General features: G+C 44.0%; 1 protein-coding gene across 1 annotated transcript in view; it reads left to right on the top strand.

Annotated features, from left to right (window-relative positions):
* The window catches only part of suclg2 (succinate-CoA ligase GDP-forming subunit beta), a 92,037-nt gene that overhangs the window by 22,184 nt on the left and 51,727 nt on the right, over window positions 1-18,126 (top strand). The window contains exon 2 of the mRNA XM_053674012.1: window positions 2,047-2,188. Coding sequence (XP_053529987.1) covers window positions 2,047-2,188 — 142 coding nt within the window. The remainder of the gene's footprint in view (window positions 1-2,046; window positions 2,189-18,126) is intronic.

Here is an 18,126-nt window from a genome sequence, read left to right as displayed (position 1 = left end):
CTGGTCCTTTCTGTTCTGTTTTGGTCTGTAGTCTGTTCTCGTCTGAGGTGTAAAGATAGCCTGAGGCCTTGTTTGTCTGGCTGAGGTTAAATGGGTCTGAAGGCCATCCCTGTGGTTAGTCATTGAAGCAGGGAGTGTGTGTGTGTGTGTGTGTGTGTCAGTGTCAGATCCACACTCTCACTCTCATAAATGATAGAGCGATATCCCATCTTTATCCCTACACGCTGCGGCCTTGTCATCCCTTAAGGCTGAAAGCATCAGCCACTGCCCGCTGTCAGATTGTATTCTTCTTAAAATGTCTTACGGTGAAACCTCTCGTTTTTTCTTTCTTTCTCCCCCCCCCCAATGTAGTCATTAGCCAATTCCCGTCCACCAGCCAGCTCCATCACACCACACCTACAAACCAGAGAGGGGAAGGCCAACGTGCGCTTTCTCCAACACACACAAGCGTATCTTTTCCTATGCAGCGGTACACACTTGGAGGAAAGCAGCATCACGAACGCCAGCGATTGGCTAATGTCTCTCTGATTGACACAGGGAGAGGGAATAGTGTCCTCCTTCCCAGCTAAAGAACATGGCCAATTTTGCAGTCTGCTGCCGATGGCTGTGGCGTCGTCGGGATTCGCAACCTCCTGGCGATCTTCCGATGGGAGATTGAACGCGTTTCCGTCGCGCCGTAGAACCTCTTGTTTGACGGCCCATGTTTTAGTTCATGGTAGGACGGTCATTTACGGAATGCCGTATATATGGGTCAATAATTCATTATTGGGGTCAAGATTCTAGACTGTCACTGAATAACAGAATGAATTCCCAATTACGGAAATGATTTGCATATCAAAGCAAGCCAGGTGTGTTTTTTTTTTTTTTTTTTTCTCCCCTCTTTTTTTCAGCCCAACACTAGAACTGATCCATGTCAGAGATCTGCATCGAAATCGCTTTAGCTCCAGTCCTGGTGAACAAAGAATGCTGTTAACGCTGTTATCTGACCCCTAAGCTGATGTTCTGTTTAGTAATGTGGCACAGACTTGAGTCTGAAGTGGTTTGATCTGAAGTCAGTGAAAGAAAAATTCAATCCATGTTACCAGGAAAGCCTCTGCTCAAACCAATCAGACCAATCAGAAAGCAGCTTCGGTCTAGTCTAATGCACCCTGGCGTAGCTAATTTACGTCACGTTGATTTAAGTGGTTGCTAAAGCGAAGAAATAAACAAGTGGAAAGTCGTCGGATTCTCGTATTGGGCTAGGATCGACTAAACCCAGTGAATTACTTTTTCAATACACACTATGACGTTCTTTCTTTTCTCGTCTGTTCTGTTCCCCTCAGCCATTAGCGTTCTCTCTCTGCTTCCTGAAGCGTACTCTTCATTGTTCTCCGGTTCTTTGATAACTCTAGACACACACACACACACACACACTGTTTCACTGCATAATGAGCCCGCCTGACAACACCAAAAGCGAAAGTCACCTCAGCGCAGGCCTCTTTCCCACTAAAACCTACCGATGTCTTTTTAATAGCGCCAACAGCTGGAGTCAACGGCCATCACGGCTGCTGAGCCTACGATTCCTGAGCGCGCACTTCAGAGTGTGCAGTAACCCACAGTCCATCTGGCTGTCTCATTATTCCCAGAAGAGCGCGCGGAGCTAGGACAGCCCGAGCTCCGGAGAGCCGTTCTGAAACGCCGCTTCATCCTGCCACGTATTGTTACGGGCTCTCCGTTGGATCCTTTCCTTCTCGTCTCATTCCAACAGCCCATTTCTGGCTCGTATTCTGCCGGAGGATAATGGGATTGGTCCGCGGCATTGCTCCGCGGAGGCACGTCGGAGTGTTTGACATCACGTTTAATCGAGCGTCGTAAGCGGCGGTGATAAATAGCGGCGGTGTTTTCTTGTTTGGCCGAGATGTAGCAGATGTAGCCCGGATTTTACTAGCTTTGACCCCCCTCGTGCAATATTTTCCTGCAACGTGGTTCGTCCATAAACTTTAGATAGGAGTGGAGAAAAAGGTTCTTATCGATCTTCTGAATTAATCAATCTGTTTGCATGTGCAGCTGCTGAGAGTGAGCCCCAGAAGATGGCTGAACCTTCAGGAGTACCAGAGCAAGAAGCTGATGCAGGAGTGTGGCGTGGCCGTCCAGCGCTTTTTTGTTGCCGACACTGCTGCCGAGGCCCTGGAGGCTGCCAAAAGGCTAAGTAAGTAGCACGAAAACAGTGAATGATGCCACCTTATTCAGCCCTATGCACCTGTATGCTAAGAACCACATGATGCTCATGCTGGTGCTGGTTCAAGTGGATCTTTTTAAAGGCCCAGGTTTCCACCAAACCGTTGTTTGGGTTTCCTAATGCAATCCTAATGAGCCCAGAATATGGCGCCACTTTGAGCTGAACCTGAGTGGGTAACTGGCTCCAGCAATAGAGCGGGAGAATTTCAGTAGCCTAGAGACCCATCTCCAACCCATACTATACGCAATGGCTAGAGCTTAGCATTTCCATTAGGCACTGTTAATTCTTGTAATTACGAGATTCGCTGCGTTAGCATGGAAGCATCGCTAAGTCATTAATGTTCTCGGCAGTCCTAGTATTAAATGTATGCCAACGTATTCGCTTAATCGTCCTTGTACCCGTTGTCTGCTATATCGTTTGTAACTCTCACTTTTATACATATGCGCTCACACACTCGTGCTCTGAAGTGCATCCAGCTTTCCTGTGAGCACTGTTTTGCCAACCAAGCCTGATGTCGGCTGTCAAAAGGTCTGCGATCTTTTCACGGCGGCCAAAAATCATTAACCGAAGATAAACGGCGGTTCGCTGCAGCCACTCTGTCTAAGCTATGCGGGTGCGTAGCTCGCGTAGCCTGGCCTTTTTCCACAAGCTGATCCGTCAGCTGTTGCTTTCGGCTTTCTAATCTGCCCTTTATCTCGACGCTCGCGGTAGGCCTTAGTGCAGTCTGCCACGCGCACACTCAGTCGGCCAGAACGGTGCAGAACGGCTTTGAAGCGAAAAGCAGTCCTCCCGACGTCGCCTCGTTTGTTCTCCGCGCGTATCGTTGCTTGTATAAGTGAGGTCACGTCGCCGTGTCGGGGTCGCGCGTGGCAGCCATGTCGGAGCAGATTTTCAGAACGCGCTCCATTAGGATTTTGTCATAGGCACTATAATCTCACTTTCCATCTAAGCGCACACTCTGCTACACAGCGGGTCTCCGTGGGCCGAGGTGACCAAGCGAGACGCAAATGGATTTCTGTCAGCGAGATGCGGCGGCGAGCTTTTTCCCCTCAGAGACGTGCCGGACACGCACTCCCTCCGCTCTCTTCGACGGACCCAGTTTTACCCATGCTGCAATGCAGCTGACGACTCAATTGGAAACGCTCGCTCGTACACCCGGTCACTTTCAGACACACAGCAAAGATGCTTCAGTAGGCTATGATTTATTGCAGTCGCAACTTTAGGGAGTCTAAATCCGCACCGTATGGAGAGGTTAAAAAATATAGTGGAACATTTTATGGTATGAGGTGACGCTCTTTTCCTGAGGACGGCCTGTTCTTAAGGATAGAAACTTTTTCTTCTTCTTTTTATTTATTTTTTTTATCAACCTTTTTTTTTTTTTGTATTACCATTCCGAGGGAAAAAAAAAAACTGGGAGAAAAGTGGAACAAAGAACTGTCAGGATCTGAAAGTTCGAATCCGAAATGCCAAACTTGGACCAGTGACTTGAAGTTACCTGCTTTATTTGCTGACAGGCTGCAGGCTTCGATGCTAATGAAGGCAAGTCGGAAGACCGTTTTGCGTTTGACTTTTAAACAGCCTCTCTATGGTGTTAAGTGACCTAACTGTCAAAGAGGCAAACCTCATGCCGCCTTCATCAGTCACAGGTTTGATATTCTGCAGCGTTGGCACATAAGCACACGTACGCCGACTAAAAAAACATAGCCGGTGTATGTGATTGGAAGATGAAGTGGACTGAGATGTAGAAAATGAAATCGGCTACAGAAGACATCCTGTGAATGTGGCAGTAGTGACTCGATGTCCGTCATAATTTTGTTGATTTTTTTTCTTTCTTTCTTTCCCCCAATGATGCTTTGTGCAAATGAGAAAAGGTTTCATGTTTTTCTACCAAAACTCGCATTGAAATTGTATGGTTGTTTATTTATTTATTTATTTTTTATACACATGCGCTGGATTCTATAATAAAACACTCCCTATATGAGATGGATTGTAACCCCAGTGTGCCCCTGCCATCTTTTTTTTGAGAAAGCATCTAATGAAGACGAATTCGTGTTTTCCTCGGCTCTCCCGTCTAAGCCGTACTCTTGTTTTCTCCAGCCAATGAGCAAACTCTATTATTTTGGCCTCCACCTCGTACCGCTGTCTGGGTTGACACGTGTGTCTGCTGGCTGCGATGTGATGGATTTTCCTCTTAGAATGTTCCAGATCAGTCCGTGTGGATTTCACGAGGAAGTCTGTGTCCACCAGGGACGGATGCTGAGCGACTGGGGAAAAATATTTGACCGTGACTTATTCATCCTTTTTTTTTGGGGGGGGGGTTGTCTTCATCCAAATAATTCCGCTTATCTGTTTTTTACTCCAAAGGGAGATTCCTGATTTTGATAGTGTTCAAGGAATTTGCTTAAAGAAAACCGGTGGCGTGTTGAGCTGACAAAGCTGTGTAGATAGGAGTTGTTTGTGGAAGTTTTAATGTCGATCTGATAAATTCAGATGATCGCTATCGTTATTTTCCATCTGAATCATCTCGACTTTGTTCTCTTTAAGCTTTTTGCCTTCTCTTTTTTTTTCTTTCCCTCCTTGCTTGTTGGCGCCACATTGAGAGGCAGGCAGTCCTCCTTCTTTTCATTAAGGGCCTGAGAAGGACGGAAGTCCTACAATTCCCACACCACAAGACCAAACCATATGAATTCATTTATGCCGGGTATGAATATTCAGAGTAAACAGTGCCGCTTCATTCAAATCTCCTGTGTGCTTATTAGCGAAGTGGCTGAGTTTGATATGACTAAGACCTGTCTTGATTTTCTCCTGAAAGGAGATGGGTTGGAAGTACACTCTCCGGTACCTTCAGTGTGTCTACTTTTAACTCCTTTATTCGTGCTGCTTCAAGAATTTGCGGTCTGCGAATGATGAGAATGGTTTCATGTTTTCCCCAAGAGAACTCTGAAGAACGTTTGATTAAGTTGATTTAGCAGTGATTTGTTGTCCCAGTGTTCACGGTGTTTCTTTCCTTTTACAGAGGATGAGATTGTTTCGCTGATCAGTATCTACATTTCAAATCGGCTTCAAAATCATTTTCCTCTCTAGAATTTAGTCTAATCGCTGATGTGATCTGGACCACGCTGAGGGCAATTTCATTGACAAATTGTGGAATTTCGGACGTACTGTTTTTTTTAATTGCAATTCCAATCTTCTGCACTGATTCTTTCAGATATACACTTATTTTTCCATCACAAGTAATCATTTTGGTGCATGTCGGAGAAGGGGTTCGGTCGGAGCTGGAGCATGCAGGGACAGTCTTGAGGACGGGCTTGGTTGCGGATTTGGGGCCATTCTTGGGGCTGGTCTTGGGAGCAGATATGGGGCTGGTCTTGGTAGTGGATTTGGGGCCATTCTTGGGGCTGGTCTTGGGAGCAGATATTTGGCTGGACTTGGTAGTGGATTTTGGGCCACTCTTGGGGCTGGTCTTGGGAGCAGATTTGGGGCTGGTTTGGTAGCGGATTTGGGGCCATTCTTGGGGCTGGTCTTGGGAGCAGATATGGGGCTGGTCTTGGTAGCGGATTTTGGGCCACTCTTGGGGCTGGTCTTGGTAGCGGATTTTGGGCCAGTCTTGGGGCTGGTCTTGGTAGCGGATTTTGGGCCAGTCTTGGGGCTGGTCTTGGGAGCGGATTTGGGGATGGTCTTGTCTACACTTTTGGGAGTGGATTTGGTGACAGTCTTGGGGATGGATTTGGGAGCGGATTTGGAAATGGTCTTGGGAGCAGATTTGGTGACGGTCTTGGGGATGGATTTGGGAGCGGATTTGGGGATGGTCTTGGGCGTGCCAGGGATGGGCGCAGACAGTTCTTTAGTTTAGGTAATGAGTCTAATTTGGATTGGGGATTCAAATATCATCTGCACAAAAATGTTGATTTGGTGTTGCTGCAGCTGCCTAGGTTTCATTGTAGAGGCCACTCAGGTGCTTGTTCAATCCTTTCTCATCTAAAGATTGGTCTACAGCAACTCTCTCCTGGAACTCTTTCCATGTGTTGCATCAGACCCCTCAAACTGATCAGGAATGCAGCTGCATTGCTTGTTTTCAGTCTCCCAAAGTTCTTGCACATCACCCAATTCCTTCCAGTGGCTTCCTCTCTGATTTACAAAAACTCATGCTTGTCTACGTACCAGATGTTGTACCGCACTCTTTATGAGCCCCAAGCCCAACTTGATTTGACCCACCATCTTTGCCAAAGGGAAACAAGGTGGTCAAATGAACTTCTCCTTTCTGTCCAATCTGTCTCTGATTGTCTTCAAACAAAGACTGAAGACTGACCTCTTTTTACTCTTAACTAACTTCTACCCAACAGGCTTATACCTTAATGGTATTCTTAGACTCTGGCCTGATTGAAATAGAATGAGGATATAGTTTCAGTGATGCCTCCAATGCACTCTCTGGGTAACGCTGTGTGCCAAATGCTGTAAATTTAAACGACTGTAAATGAGTCCTGACTTAAGTGAGAGTGAGTAGTCATGAAGGTTACGCAATCAGCTGGCTTCGCCCCATCATCATTGAATGTACCTATCTTGATCACGTTGTGATTCGGAGAGCTCTGCGATTCAGCTAGCTTGGCCCATTTGTGGCGCGGTTTGTTAGCTCCGTTCTGTGCTTTTCATAGTGCTTTCAGCTGCCAGTGTCCAAGATTGGCTGTGGAGTCAGTAACCCTGTTCCTTAGAGATGCTCAAAACAACCCTGCTCTGCTCCCTTGCCTCTTGCTTCAGGCTTCTTCTCGACATGAGCTGTTGTGGACCATATGTCTTTTTCTGAACTTACCATGTCCGAACCATCTGCCTCATTCTCTCTCTCTCTTTTTTTTTTTCTTTTTGAGTGTCTGCGACCATGCGTGAAGAGACTCTCAGTTTCTGAACAATCGTGTTTAACAGATTGGCACAAATGACCTGCTTCAACCCTCACACTTTTTTGCCCGTTAGTCTGGTTTTATATATATATATATATATGTGTGTGTGTGTGTGTGTGTGTGTGTGTGTGTGTATAATATAATATAATATAATATAATACACGTCATGTTGTGTGTTCTGTTTGTTTGTCATGTCCTGTTGTTCATTGCGGAGATGAGCTTTGATCGTCATGCCAATTACTCTAATGCAAGATAAAAGGGATTTCAAGTGTTTTTGCAGTGTTTTTGCAATGTTTGCTGATTGATGGTTGCCACTATGATTATTTTCCACCCAAGTTCCTTTACTGTTTTTTGGACACACTGGTTTTCAGACAAAAGATGAATGATTATATAAATTAATGCCAAAAACCAGTGATTCTGCTATGTTATTGGTGGCATATAATTTTGCTGGTATGGTGTGCCTCTCAGAAGGAAGCATCACTGCAGCTCAACACAGGCGTCTTCTGATTTAATCACCTTTATCCTGACGGGTGCGGTCTCTTCCAGGATGACCCCACCTCTATCCACACGGGACGATGGCTCACTTAATGGTTTTCTCGAGGCTGAAAATGGAACGGACTCGAACCAGATCTCACCCCTTTTGAACACTTGGGGAGATTTTGGAACGGTGCGATAGACAGCGCTTCTGCTACCACTGTCGAAATATCTCTCGGATGAACGGTGTTGATATCTCCAGTACGGTTCCGCAGACTTGTAAAATCGATGCCGAGGAGCATCGATGCTGTTGCGATGACTCGTGGTGGCCCGACACCTTGCTAAGAAATGTTTTCGTTTCTTTGCCCGATATCCCTCTCACACACGAGCCTCTTCTATACCTCTAAATACCTGTATGGAGACCCCTTTTTTTTTTTTTTTTTTTTTTTTTTTTTCTTCTTTTCTTTTAAAATCCGAATGGAATGCAACCTCGTAAAATGACACGCACGCACCAAGCACATAATAATAATAATAATAATAATAATAATAATAATAATAATAATAATAATAAAAAAAACCTCTCTCTTTATGAATCATAAAGAACTGTAACTGGCCTGGTGATTTGTGCCTCCATGGTGGAACAATAGCAAAGGCTTTCAAATGATTCTGCAAATCCATTCGTGGCGGGAACACAAGTTGCATTTCGCACAGCTCACAAATCAAAATGTAATTTGGCCTTCCTGACGGCTCCTCTGGATTGGCATTACCCACGATGCATTATGGCTCGCTGCGCCTCCGTATCCCTTTGCTGCTTGGGCACGAGCTACGATGCCATTACTTCGCTAATGCACGCTCCAAATTGCTTGTTTTATTAGAGCCATTCTACGCTCCATTGAGCGCTAAATTTGTACGAAAAATGCAGCATTATTATTATTTCTTTTTTTCCCCTCCCACCAAATTCGTTTCAGATCTCGTTTCTCTTGTGTGTGCGTGTGCGCGCGCGTATGTGTGTGCGCGCATGCATGCGTGCAAATTGAGTGCACTGTGCCCATCGACAGAGCGAGATTTAGCATGCAGATGATTGGTCTGAAATGTCGAAACAGGCAGTGAAGTCCGGCGAACCCCGTACACACGCTCTTCAGTGATTGGTTAGTCAGTTTCCCAAGTGGCAAGTTAAATCACTGTGACTGAAATGGCTCTTTTCTGGTTGTAATAGAGTTCTGTTAATGTAACTTCTGTTGTTTTACATCGTCTCGTTTAGGAGATGAAAGATCTGACGATTTATTTATTTTTTTTTTCCCCTCCTGCCGTTGGAATTATGGGAGTACACCGCTTCTATATTTACATTTATTTATTGACACGCCTTTTTAATATGGGTGGATGGGCGGTATGATGTGAGGGAGGGTAGAACGTGAGTGCTTGTCATTTATTTATTTATTTATTTATTTATTTAGTGCGTGTGTTTTGTGTGCGAAATGATATTAACCGCCACTTTCTCCACACGTGAGTCGTCGTCTTTTGTCGCGTGCTTGCGTACACGTTAAACGCCCTCGCCCGGTAGGCTCGCTAATAATAGTACAGTCTTGGTGTGTAACTCTGTTCTTCTATCCGGCTCTCCTCGCTTTGTGATTTTGTTGTCCTCGTATAACACGCCATCAAACCCTTTCGTGGAGCATCTCCTAGACGAAGAGCAGTGAGGCTCGATATTTATTTATTTTCTTACCTTTTAATTGCGTTCGATATGGAAGAGCATACTGTACATAAGTTGCTTTCTCCTTGTGTTCGAGTACGAGTCGTGTTAAGTCGAAGGTGTGTGTGTGTGTTGTTCTGTTAGGTGTTTGCGCACGAGCTGCATTAATCGAGCAGATTGGGAGCCGGGTCAGGATGTTGATTGACACGGACATGCAGACTGACAGCTTGAGGAGTGTTTAAGGGGCAAGATTGAAGGAGCAAGACACACGTATACACACACACACACGCTGAGAATGTACTCTACACTAGCAGAATGGTACACTCTTACCTCCAATACATGGGTGCTGTAATGACTGTTGAGAGCTGCTGCTGTGGAAGTGAGTTTTTTCTCCCCCCCCTTAAATTAGCCCCCCTCTTTTGGCCGGTAGTCAGTTCAATCTCCTTCTCTGTATGTATGTTTACCCTGGAAATAAACCACAGCGCAGGCAATCCGTATAAATGCTGGACCATATCGTGACTATAATATCGATATTCTGACGTTGACGTTCGAAAATTATTCTTTTCAGGTTTGAAGCGTTTATTTTTGTAGACATTACTTGAAAAGTATTAATCAAAATAAGTGTTTTTTTTTTTTTTCTTTCCTTCCCCACATTCACGCTGTTAGATGGTTGGTGGTTTTCTTATATATTGAGATATCATGGCTTGTTTTTTTTGGTGTCATGTTTCCCGACACTATCTGTATCAGGCTCTCGTTGATCCTCAGAAAGTGATGGAAAAGTGAAATGAGAAGGATTCTATTTTTAAACTCATGAAATAGAGTTTATACCAGTTCCTCGGATGTCTTGTTGTTTTGTAGTATTTGACTGAATCTGAGCAGAAGGTAGGTCTGTACACTTGGGACATCATCCTGCTGCTTCTATCAGCAGTCACATCATCATTAAACACCAGTGGCCCAAATCGGCTGGTTAGCCATACGTGCCCATGCCCTAACGCTGCCTCCACATGATACGACAGAGATGACCGATGATCTCTTCTCTTCTCTTCCCATCATTCTGGTACAAGTTAATCTGGCATCAGTACTGTTCTAGCAAAGTCTGACCTGGCCTAACTTGAGTGTTACCAGTGGTTTGCATCTTGAGGTGAACCATCTGTATTTACGTTCACGAAGGTGTGTCTTGATTGTAGACTTTGTCAACGATACGTCTACCTCCTCGAGAGTATTCTGGACCTGGCTAGATGTTGAAGCGGTTTTTCTTCACCAAGGAAAGAATTCTGCGATCGTCCAGTTTGGTCGATGGTCTTCCATGCCTTTTAGTGTTGCTGAGCTCACTAGTACATTCCTTCGTTTTAAGAATGAACCCGATTGTTGACTTGGCCAGTCCTAAATTTCCTGCTGTCTCTCTGATCGACTGTTGGGTTTTTTGTTTGCAGCCTAATGATGGCGTCCTTCATATTGAGAGTTCCCATGAACAGCTACCAAATGCAAATTCAGCTCCTGGAATCAACTCCAGACCTTTTTTATGTCCTTCATTTGTCGTGACATAATGAGGAAAGAGGCCACACCTGGCCGTAAAACTTGCTCGTCAATCAAATCGTCCAATTTTGTTTTGAGCCTGTGAGCGTCGAGCTTCTGATCACTTGGCAACAGGAGCTTGGAGAGTCTGTGAGTAGCGGAGGAGCCTCTGAGCTCTAAATAACACCGTTTGCAGGTCTCTTTAAAGTTTTTGTTTGGCTCCTGTGCTCTTGCTCATCGAAACGGACCGACCGCGTATATAAAAGGGCGGTGGAAACTGGAAATAACCTCACGTTAAAAGCTGATTCTGGACTTCATTTCAAATCCAATGTGGTGGAACACAGAGCCTACAAAGTGCGTTATTTGTGATAGTTACTTTACAGAGCTGACACGTTTCTCTCGGTTCACTCCAGAATATTTCTCTACTCGCCCAGGGGGGAAAAAGACTTATTATTATTATTATTATTATTATTATTATTATTAACAATCCAAAAATTCAGCATTTTTCACGTAAATGCTTAGATTCCTAAGGATGATGTTGTACTTTGGGTTTTCCTCTGCTCCCCCCTTTTCAATTTCCACATACTCCCTCACCTCTGCCAGTCATCACACACACACACACACACATATGGCTCCGCGAGAGCTCTCAGGTTTGAGGTTAACACCACACACACATACCTGAGGCCATTTTTCAGGCCTTGTCCGAAGAGATGTGATTTCCTGCCGAGTTTCAGCAGAGACGCCGCGCAAGACAAATGGAGGTGTACCGAATTGCTTAATATAGACTTTTTTTTTTATTATTTATTTTTTTGTCGGAGCTGTCGGAGACCGAGATAGCGTGTGTAAGCGGAGGAGAGCGCCGGTAATCCATGTGATAGCTCCGCTTGGCCCTCGTCCTCCGTCAACTTGGAGAGAAGATACCGGAGTGTGTGGAGAGTTTATTACACTTCTGAGTATTTAAAATCCTGCAAGGCTCATTAGCAGTCTCGCAGGAGAACAGCTGATCCGGGGTCAGGGGTCAACACGGTACAAAAGAAGCCTGCTCCAGGATGACCGATTTAATCTCACTTACTAGTGATTTGATGGTGTTAAAACCGAGCGATTTAAAGCGATAATTAGAAGCAGGAGTTGATAGTCGATTAAAAAAGTTATTTTATTTTAAAAGTAAGTAAATAAAGATGGTGTTGTTCATGTTGTTATAATTGTCAGAGATTAGTTAGAACCCTGCTGGAAAAACAAACAAACAAAAACAATAGAAACCCTCATAGAATTTGAAAGGGTTTAATGTTTGTAATGGGAATGGTATTGGTTTTAATGGAAACTGTAATAGTGGGGTTCTAGGGGTATGTTTTGTCTAGCGGATACCATTAAGGACCGGTAACGGTAATGGTTTTAGTGTTTAGGTAGTCGTTTGTAATGGTATTTGTACTGGAAAACATTAGAATTTCTGTAATGTTTTCTACTGGGTTTTTTCAGCAGGGAAAATATCATTTTATCGTATTATTCATTGTGTATATACGGCATACTTTTCTATTTTTTTTTAAATACGTTGTTCCAATACGACGATGATGATGATGATGATGATGATGATGATTTTTCTTTGCAAATGTATTATCTATGAGAACTGAGTAAGTTAGCTAATGCTAGAGGATTCAAAAGTAATCAAACGAAACTATTTACTGAATGAGCGAGTAGTTAAATAAAATATTTAATGGTAATTTCACCTCGCAATCGACCTTGATGGTTGGTTTAATATTAATTACTGTAAGTAAACGTAGAATTATTATATTTTACGAACGTTTTAGGCGTAGTAGAATACGATGTATTAACACGTATATTAAATATTCGACTTGCTAACATTTAGCACGTTTGATTTTGTCTGAATAATTTCTTTATAGCTAACTCTTCTTTCTGTTTTAAAATAAATAAATAAATAAATAAATAAATAAATAAATAAATGAATAATCCTGCTACAAATATAGAGGACATACTTCAGTTAGGTACTTGATCCCGCACCTCAATTAGTCCCCCACCCCCACCCCCGAATTTTATTTCAACCTCCAAGATGAGCCTCCTCGATGGGAGAAAAAGTCGTTTTTTGACTCTAGACTTGTTTATAATGGCGGTGTTTTCGAGTTGAATTCAATCCCGCTGTGTAGTGCAGCGGGTTTCTGCCCTCACTACAGTGAGCTGCAGTCGAAGTCTTTTTCCTGATGAAATTCTCTGAAACGTGAATAAACGGAAATGGCATCACAGTCCGTTAAAATGTTCTCACGTTGGCTTGCACGTTCGTATGCGTTTCACTCGTACTACCGGAGCTCTTGCACGTTATTGTTTTTCTGCTTTGCTGTGTCTGTAGAACAGGCTCGAATTTCCCAGCTTTGACACACAGCACACAGACGTGTTTTCCGTAAGAGCGTGGGTCTTTAAAAGCACGTCTGTCACGGACAGTGACACTTTGCTGGAGATTGTTACAGCGAGCAGGTGGACAGGTTTAACAAGGCCTCAGCTGTCAGTTCCACAGCAACAGTTTCAGTTAAGAAACCCCACAGACACAGATATACCACTCAGTCCTATTTATCAAGCCGTGTGTGTGTGTGTGTGTGTGTGTGTGTGTGTGTGTGTGTGTGTGTTTCTTGAACTGAACAGCATCATTAGGCTCTCTCCGTCTTGTTTCCTACTCTGTGGCTCCTAGTGCAGCCAGCGAGCTCAGAGGATCAGACGGGTCAGGCATTCAGGCTCCAACCGCTGTCTGTTTCCTGTCATCCACCAGCAAATTACACACATATATATATAATATATATACACACACACACACACACACACACACACACACACACACACACACGGGCTGACTGATGATCAAGATGAAAAGCAGCAGGGTTCAAGAGCGCCGCTCTCCAAGATTTCACACACCTCAACACCCAGCCGAACTGAACAAACAAGGCTTTTAAACTACAACAAACCATCGTTCGACACTCCGGGGGTCATTCCGGTCATTCTTCCATCCACCCACTCACACATCTGTCCATCTGTCTATCATCCATATAACTGTTCACTCATCCATTTGTCATTTCATTCCATCTGTCTATCCATCCATCCATCTATCGACTTTTCCACACTCACCTATTCCATCCCATCCATCCATCCATTCATCTGTCTGTCCATCCATCTATCATCCATCCAACCACTCACCCTTCCATCGGTCATATGTCGGTCCTTTCACCCATGTGTCCAGCTACTGTCGTCACACATCTATCTAGCCATCTGTTCGCTCACTCTTAAATCCGGCATGCATCAGTCCAGCAATATTCTGTTCATTCCATACATCCATCCTTCCAGCCACTGGTCCGTTTGTCACATGCATCTAGCCACCAATCGCCATCCGTCCATCCATTTACCGAATTATACATCTAACCACTACTTTCTCGAGCTGTTTTCAGTCAGTCATGTGTCATCCATCTGAACATTCCTCCATCCAACCATACACTCGTCTACTCGACTGTCTCTCATTTATCAGTCCATCAATCTTCCGTTCATTCCATTCATCATCCATCCACCCATTTGGCCATGTCGTACCCATCCCTCCATCTTTGGATATCCAGTCCATCCATCCATCCATCCCTCCATCTTTGGGTATCCATCCATCCATCCAACCCTCCATCTTTGGATATCCATCAATCCATCTCTCCATCTTTGGATATCCATCCATCCCTCCATCCATCTCTCCATCTTTGGACATCCATCCATCCATCCAACCATCCATCTTTGGATATCCATCCATCCATCCCTCCATCTTTGGATATCCATCCATCCATCCCTCCATCTTTGGATATCCATCCATCTCTCCATCTTTGGATATCCATCCATCCATCCATCCATCCATCCATCCCTCCATCTTTGGATATCCATCCATCCATCCCTCCATCTTTGGATATCCATACATCCATCCATCCATCCATCCATCCATCCCTCCATCTTTGGATATCCATCCAACCCTCCATCTTTGGACATCCGTCCATCCCTCCATCCATCACTCCATCTTTGGATATCCATCCATCCATCCCTCCATCCATCCAAATCCACTTACCAAACCATCAGTCTGTCAATTTATCCATCCCCCCTCCCCATGCAATCACCCATCTAACCACCCACTCATTCACTCATCCCTCCATCCTGCCTTCTGTACTTCTCTGGGTTAATTCTTGAAAGTGGTTTGGTGCACTGATACTCTTGTACACGTTTTATCCTCTGTGCACTGTACGCAGCCGTGCTTTTTGACTCGTGTCTTTTGTGTTTGCGTCGTAATCCTGAAGTCTCGGTAATGCTTCCCATTGTATACGTCTAGATGGATTGGCATGACAATAGAAACAGACTTCGCTTGGCTAAATGAAATTTCTGTTCTTCCCTATGCTGCTGCGAATATTGATCATAACTGTCTGGAAATATGAATGTAATGTGTTATAAACGACAGCCTATGAGTAGTCAAATTATAGTGACGGCTCGGCCCTTTTTTTCCCCCTTATTTTCTTCGTCTTGAAAAGCTGACATATTAATATCATGCGGTGTTGCATTATGCATTATATATACTAGAGTATATGAGGTTTTGACTCCATTTGTGCCTTGATGGGTTGGGTTGTGTTGCCATTCCCCCCATAACCCCTCCCTCCCGAACACACAACACACGCTCCCATGAAATCTTTGACCAAAATGTAAAAAAAATATATATATATATATATATATATATATATATATATATATATATATATATATATATATATATATATATATATATATACCTTAATACAATAACCTGACGCATCTAGTCATTTGAAATAATTTCGAAACCACTGCATTATTGTAAAGAGCAAACATAACACTTACCTGAGGACGGGATTTAATTAAGCTGCGTGCACGCTCCAGCTATCCCACGCTTCTCCGATCGGCTATGATGATGCCATTTTAATAATGAATAGGATGAGAAGACCACAAACCAATTAGCCAGTGACATTTGGAGAAACAGCCAGGAGCGGAGCATATGGACGAATCCGGGCCTGTTCTTTTACTTAAATGCCATGTTGAGTTTGTTGGAGATGCCCTTACACATACAATATGCGTGTGGATGTGGTTCTGGCCATTTCTAAGGCTTGATTTTGTAGCCTTAGGCGATTCTTTTAATACTTCGTTTAAGTTCATGCTCATTAACTAAGAGTCATTTTATAAGTAAGGAATAAAACACTTCAGGGCGTTCTCTTCTAGCAAACCTATCAATTACATGGTGGTGTGAGGCAGCCTGATGCAAAGCAGAGCATGTCTACAAGTTGTCTTATTCCTCTTATACCTCTTATATCCATTTGAAATTACGTGTAATGCTGAGGGAAAAGTCAATAAAAGGTATCGTCAGCTTTACCAGCAACTGTTATGACGTGCTGACACTGGAGACTCCTTTTATTTATTTATTTTTTAAACGCTGAATAAATCAGAAAATCGAGCCATACAGTCGCCTAGGTTGCTATAGAAACTATAACATATTAGCGCGTGCTCATGAAGCTGTAATAAACCCGTCATTCGAATTGCAACTGGAATTACTGAATATCCTCCGACCAATCAGAATCGAGAACCCGGCTGCGACGTGGGTTAATGGCATCAGAGGTGTAATATGTCTCGGCATTCTAACTCGCAAGCTCCTGATAGGAAGGCCTGAATCCTACCCACCGATTCACCGCTGTATTTTAAACCGGCGGATCTTCCGATTCACGTATTAAGTGTTATTTTATTAAATAAAAGAAGTACTTCGGCATCACTGTTTACGCAGATCCGGCTTTTGAGAACGATGAGTGACAATTATAATCGAATAAATAGTTAACGACGATGACTGTTCATCAGTGAATCATGGGTCTGTCTCGTCTAATGAATGCTGCACGCAATAGAGGTTTCCTCTCCGAACTCGCCATGATGATGATGATGATAGAAATTATAGCCATCTTGTTTAAATGCCACAACATTTCATTTGTCGCAGCTTCGATCGCTGTGTCTTGTCATTTTTAAGGAACGCCAATCCAGTAGATTTTAAATCGCGCAGGGTCAGGCATCAGTTTTAATTAGCTATTAAAACTGACGATGAGGTCTATTTTTGGAGTCGACGACCCTTGCTTCAGGCATGTCAGACATACACACTGTGTCCACTTTATTAGGAAAAGTACTCCTGCGCTTTTATGAAATTATCCAATTAGAGAGTCCTGTGGCAGTAGGACAAGGCGTAAAATCAGGTCAAGCGCTTCAGTGAACGTTCACATCTGTACGGGGAACTAATAATGTGATCTCAGTGACTTTGACCGTACCGTGGTTGTTGGTCCCAGATGTACTGGTTGGAGTATTCGGAAATTTTCACACACACACACACACACACACACAAAAAAAAAAAAGGTTCAGTAGAAGACCACGTCGGAACCTGGAGGGAACCGAGACGGACGCCGAGAACGTGAACTTCCACGCAGAACGTAACCCGAGCTCAGGATCGAACCAGGGATCCTAGCGATGCGTTCGTGAGCTCTGTAGTCCTACCCTTTCAGAGTTCTACTATTTCTCCCATAAGGTCTGTCCAGCTCTACTGTCTTTTGATCTTTTTGCTCTCTGTCTCGCGTTCTCTCCACGTGGCATCGTTTCGACGCGAGTCCCCCGCTCTCTCTGGCAGCTTAAGGACACGCGAGGCAGGACAACACTCGGGCAGAATGAAAGGCAGCCAAGCAAACTGCTGGCATTGGTAAATAAGCTTCAAATTAATTTGAGCTCATTAATTGGAAATTGTTTGCCGGGGGGGTTTCTGTGTTATCCCAATTACTCACGATGCAAGCGGAGATGTAGGAACATCGTTCATTTTTTTTTTCTCTTTTCTTCTTTTGTGTCCTTAAGAAAGTGTAGGAGGGGGAAGACGGGGGGGAGGGGGAAGACGGGGGGGGAGACATGATCTGTTAAGGTAAGAGAATGTCAGCGATTTTCTTTTGTTATGTGCAGGAGATTTTTTTTTCCTGACCTTTCTGGAGACCTTATTGTTGCTCTGGCGCAGTATTTAAATTGATTCCGTCTCGGAAAAAAAGAGCACAAAATGAACCCGGGGTCCCGGAGTCCCGTTTCTCCCGGCGGTTTTAATCAGCCGCAAACAGATGGATTCTGAAAACGAGCTGTAAACAGGACAAACGCTAGACAACCTTTAATCTCGGCTCTCCGTGTTGCCGTACTTGTGTCAGACCGTGTAGCTGGGACGATATTAACGCTAATATGAAGTGGTTACACTAAGAGGGCCAAACTCGCGATTCTCTCAAATCCGTTACGATACT

Source organism: Ictalurus punctatus, chromosome 21, assembly GCF_001660625.3.
Source record: "Ictalurus punctatus breed USDA103 chromosome 21, Coco_2.0, whole genome shotgun sequence".
Lineage (NCBI taxonomy): Eukaryota > Metazoa > Chordata > Actinopteri > Siluriformes > Ictaluridae > Ictalurus > Ictalurus punctatus.
The sequence above is the reverse complement of the archived record's forward strand: the minus strand, read 5'-3'. Positions and strand labels throughout refer to the sequence as shown.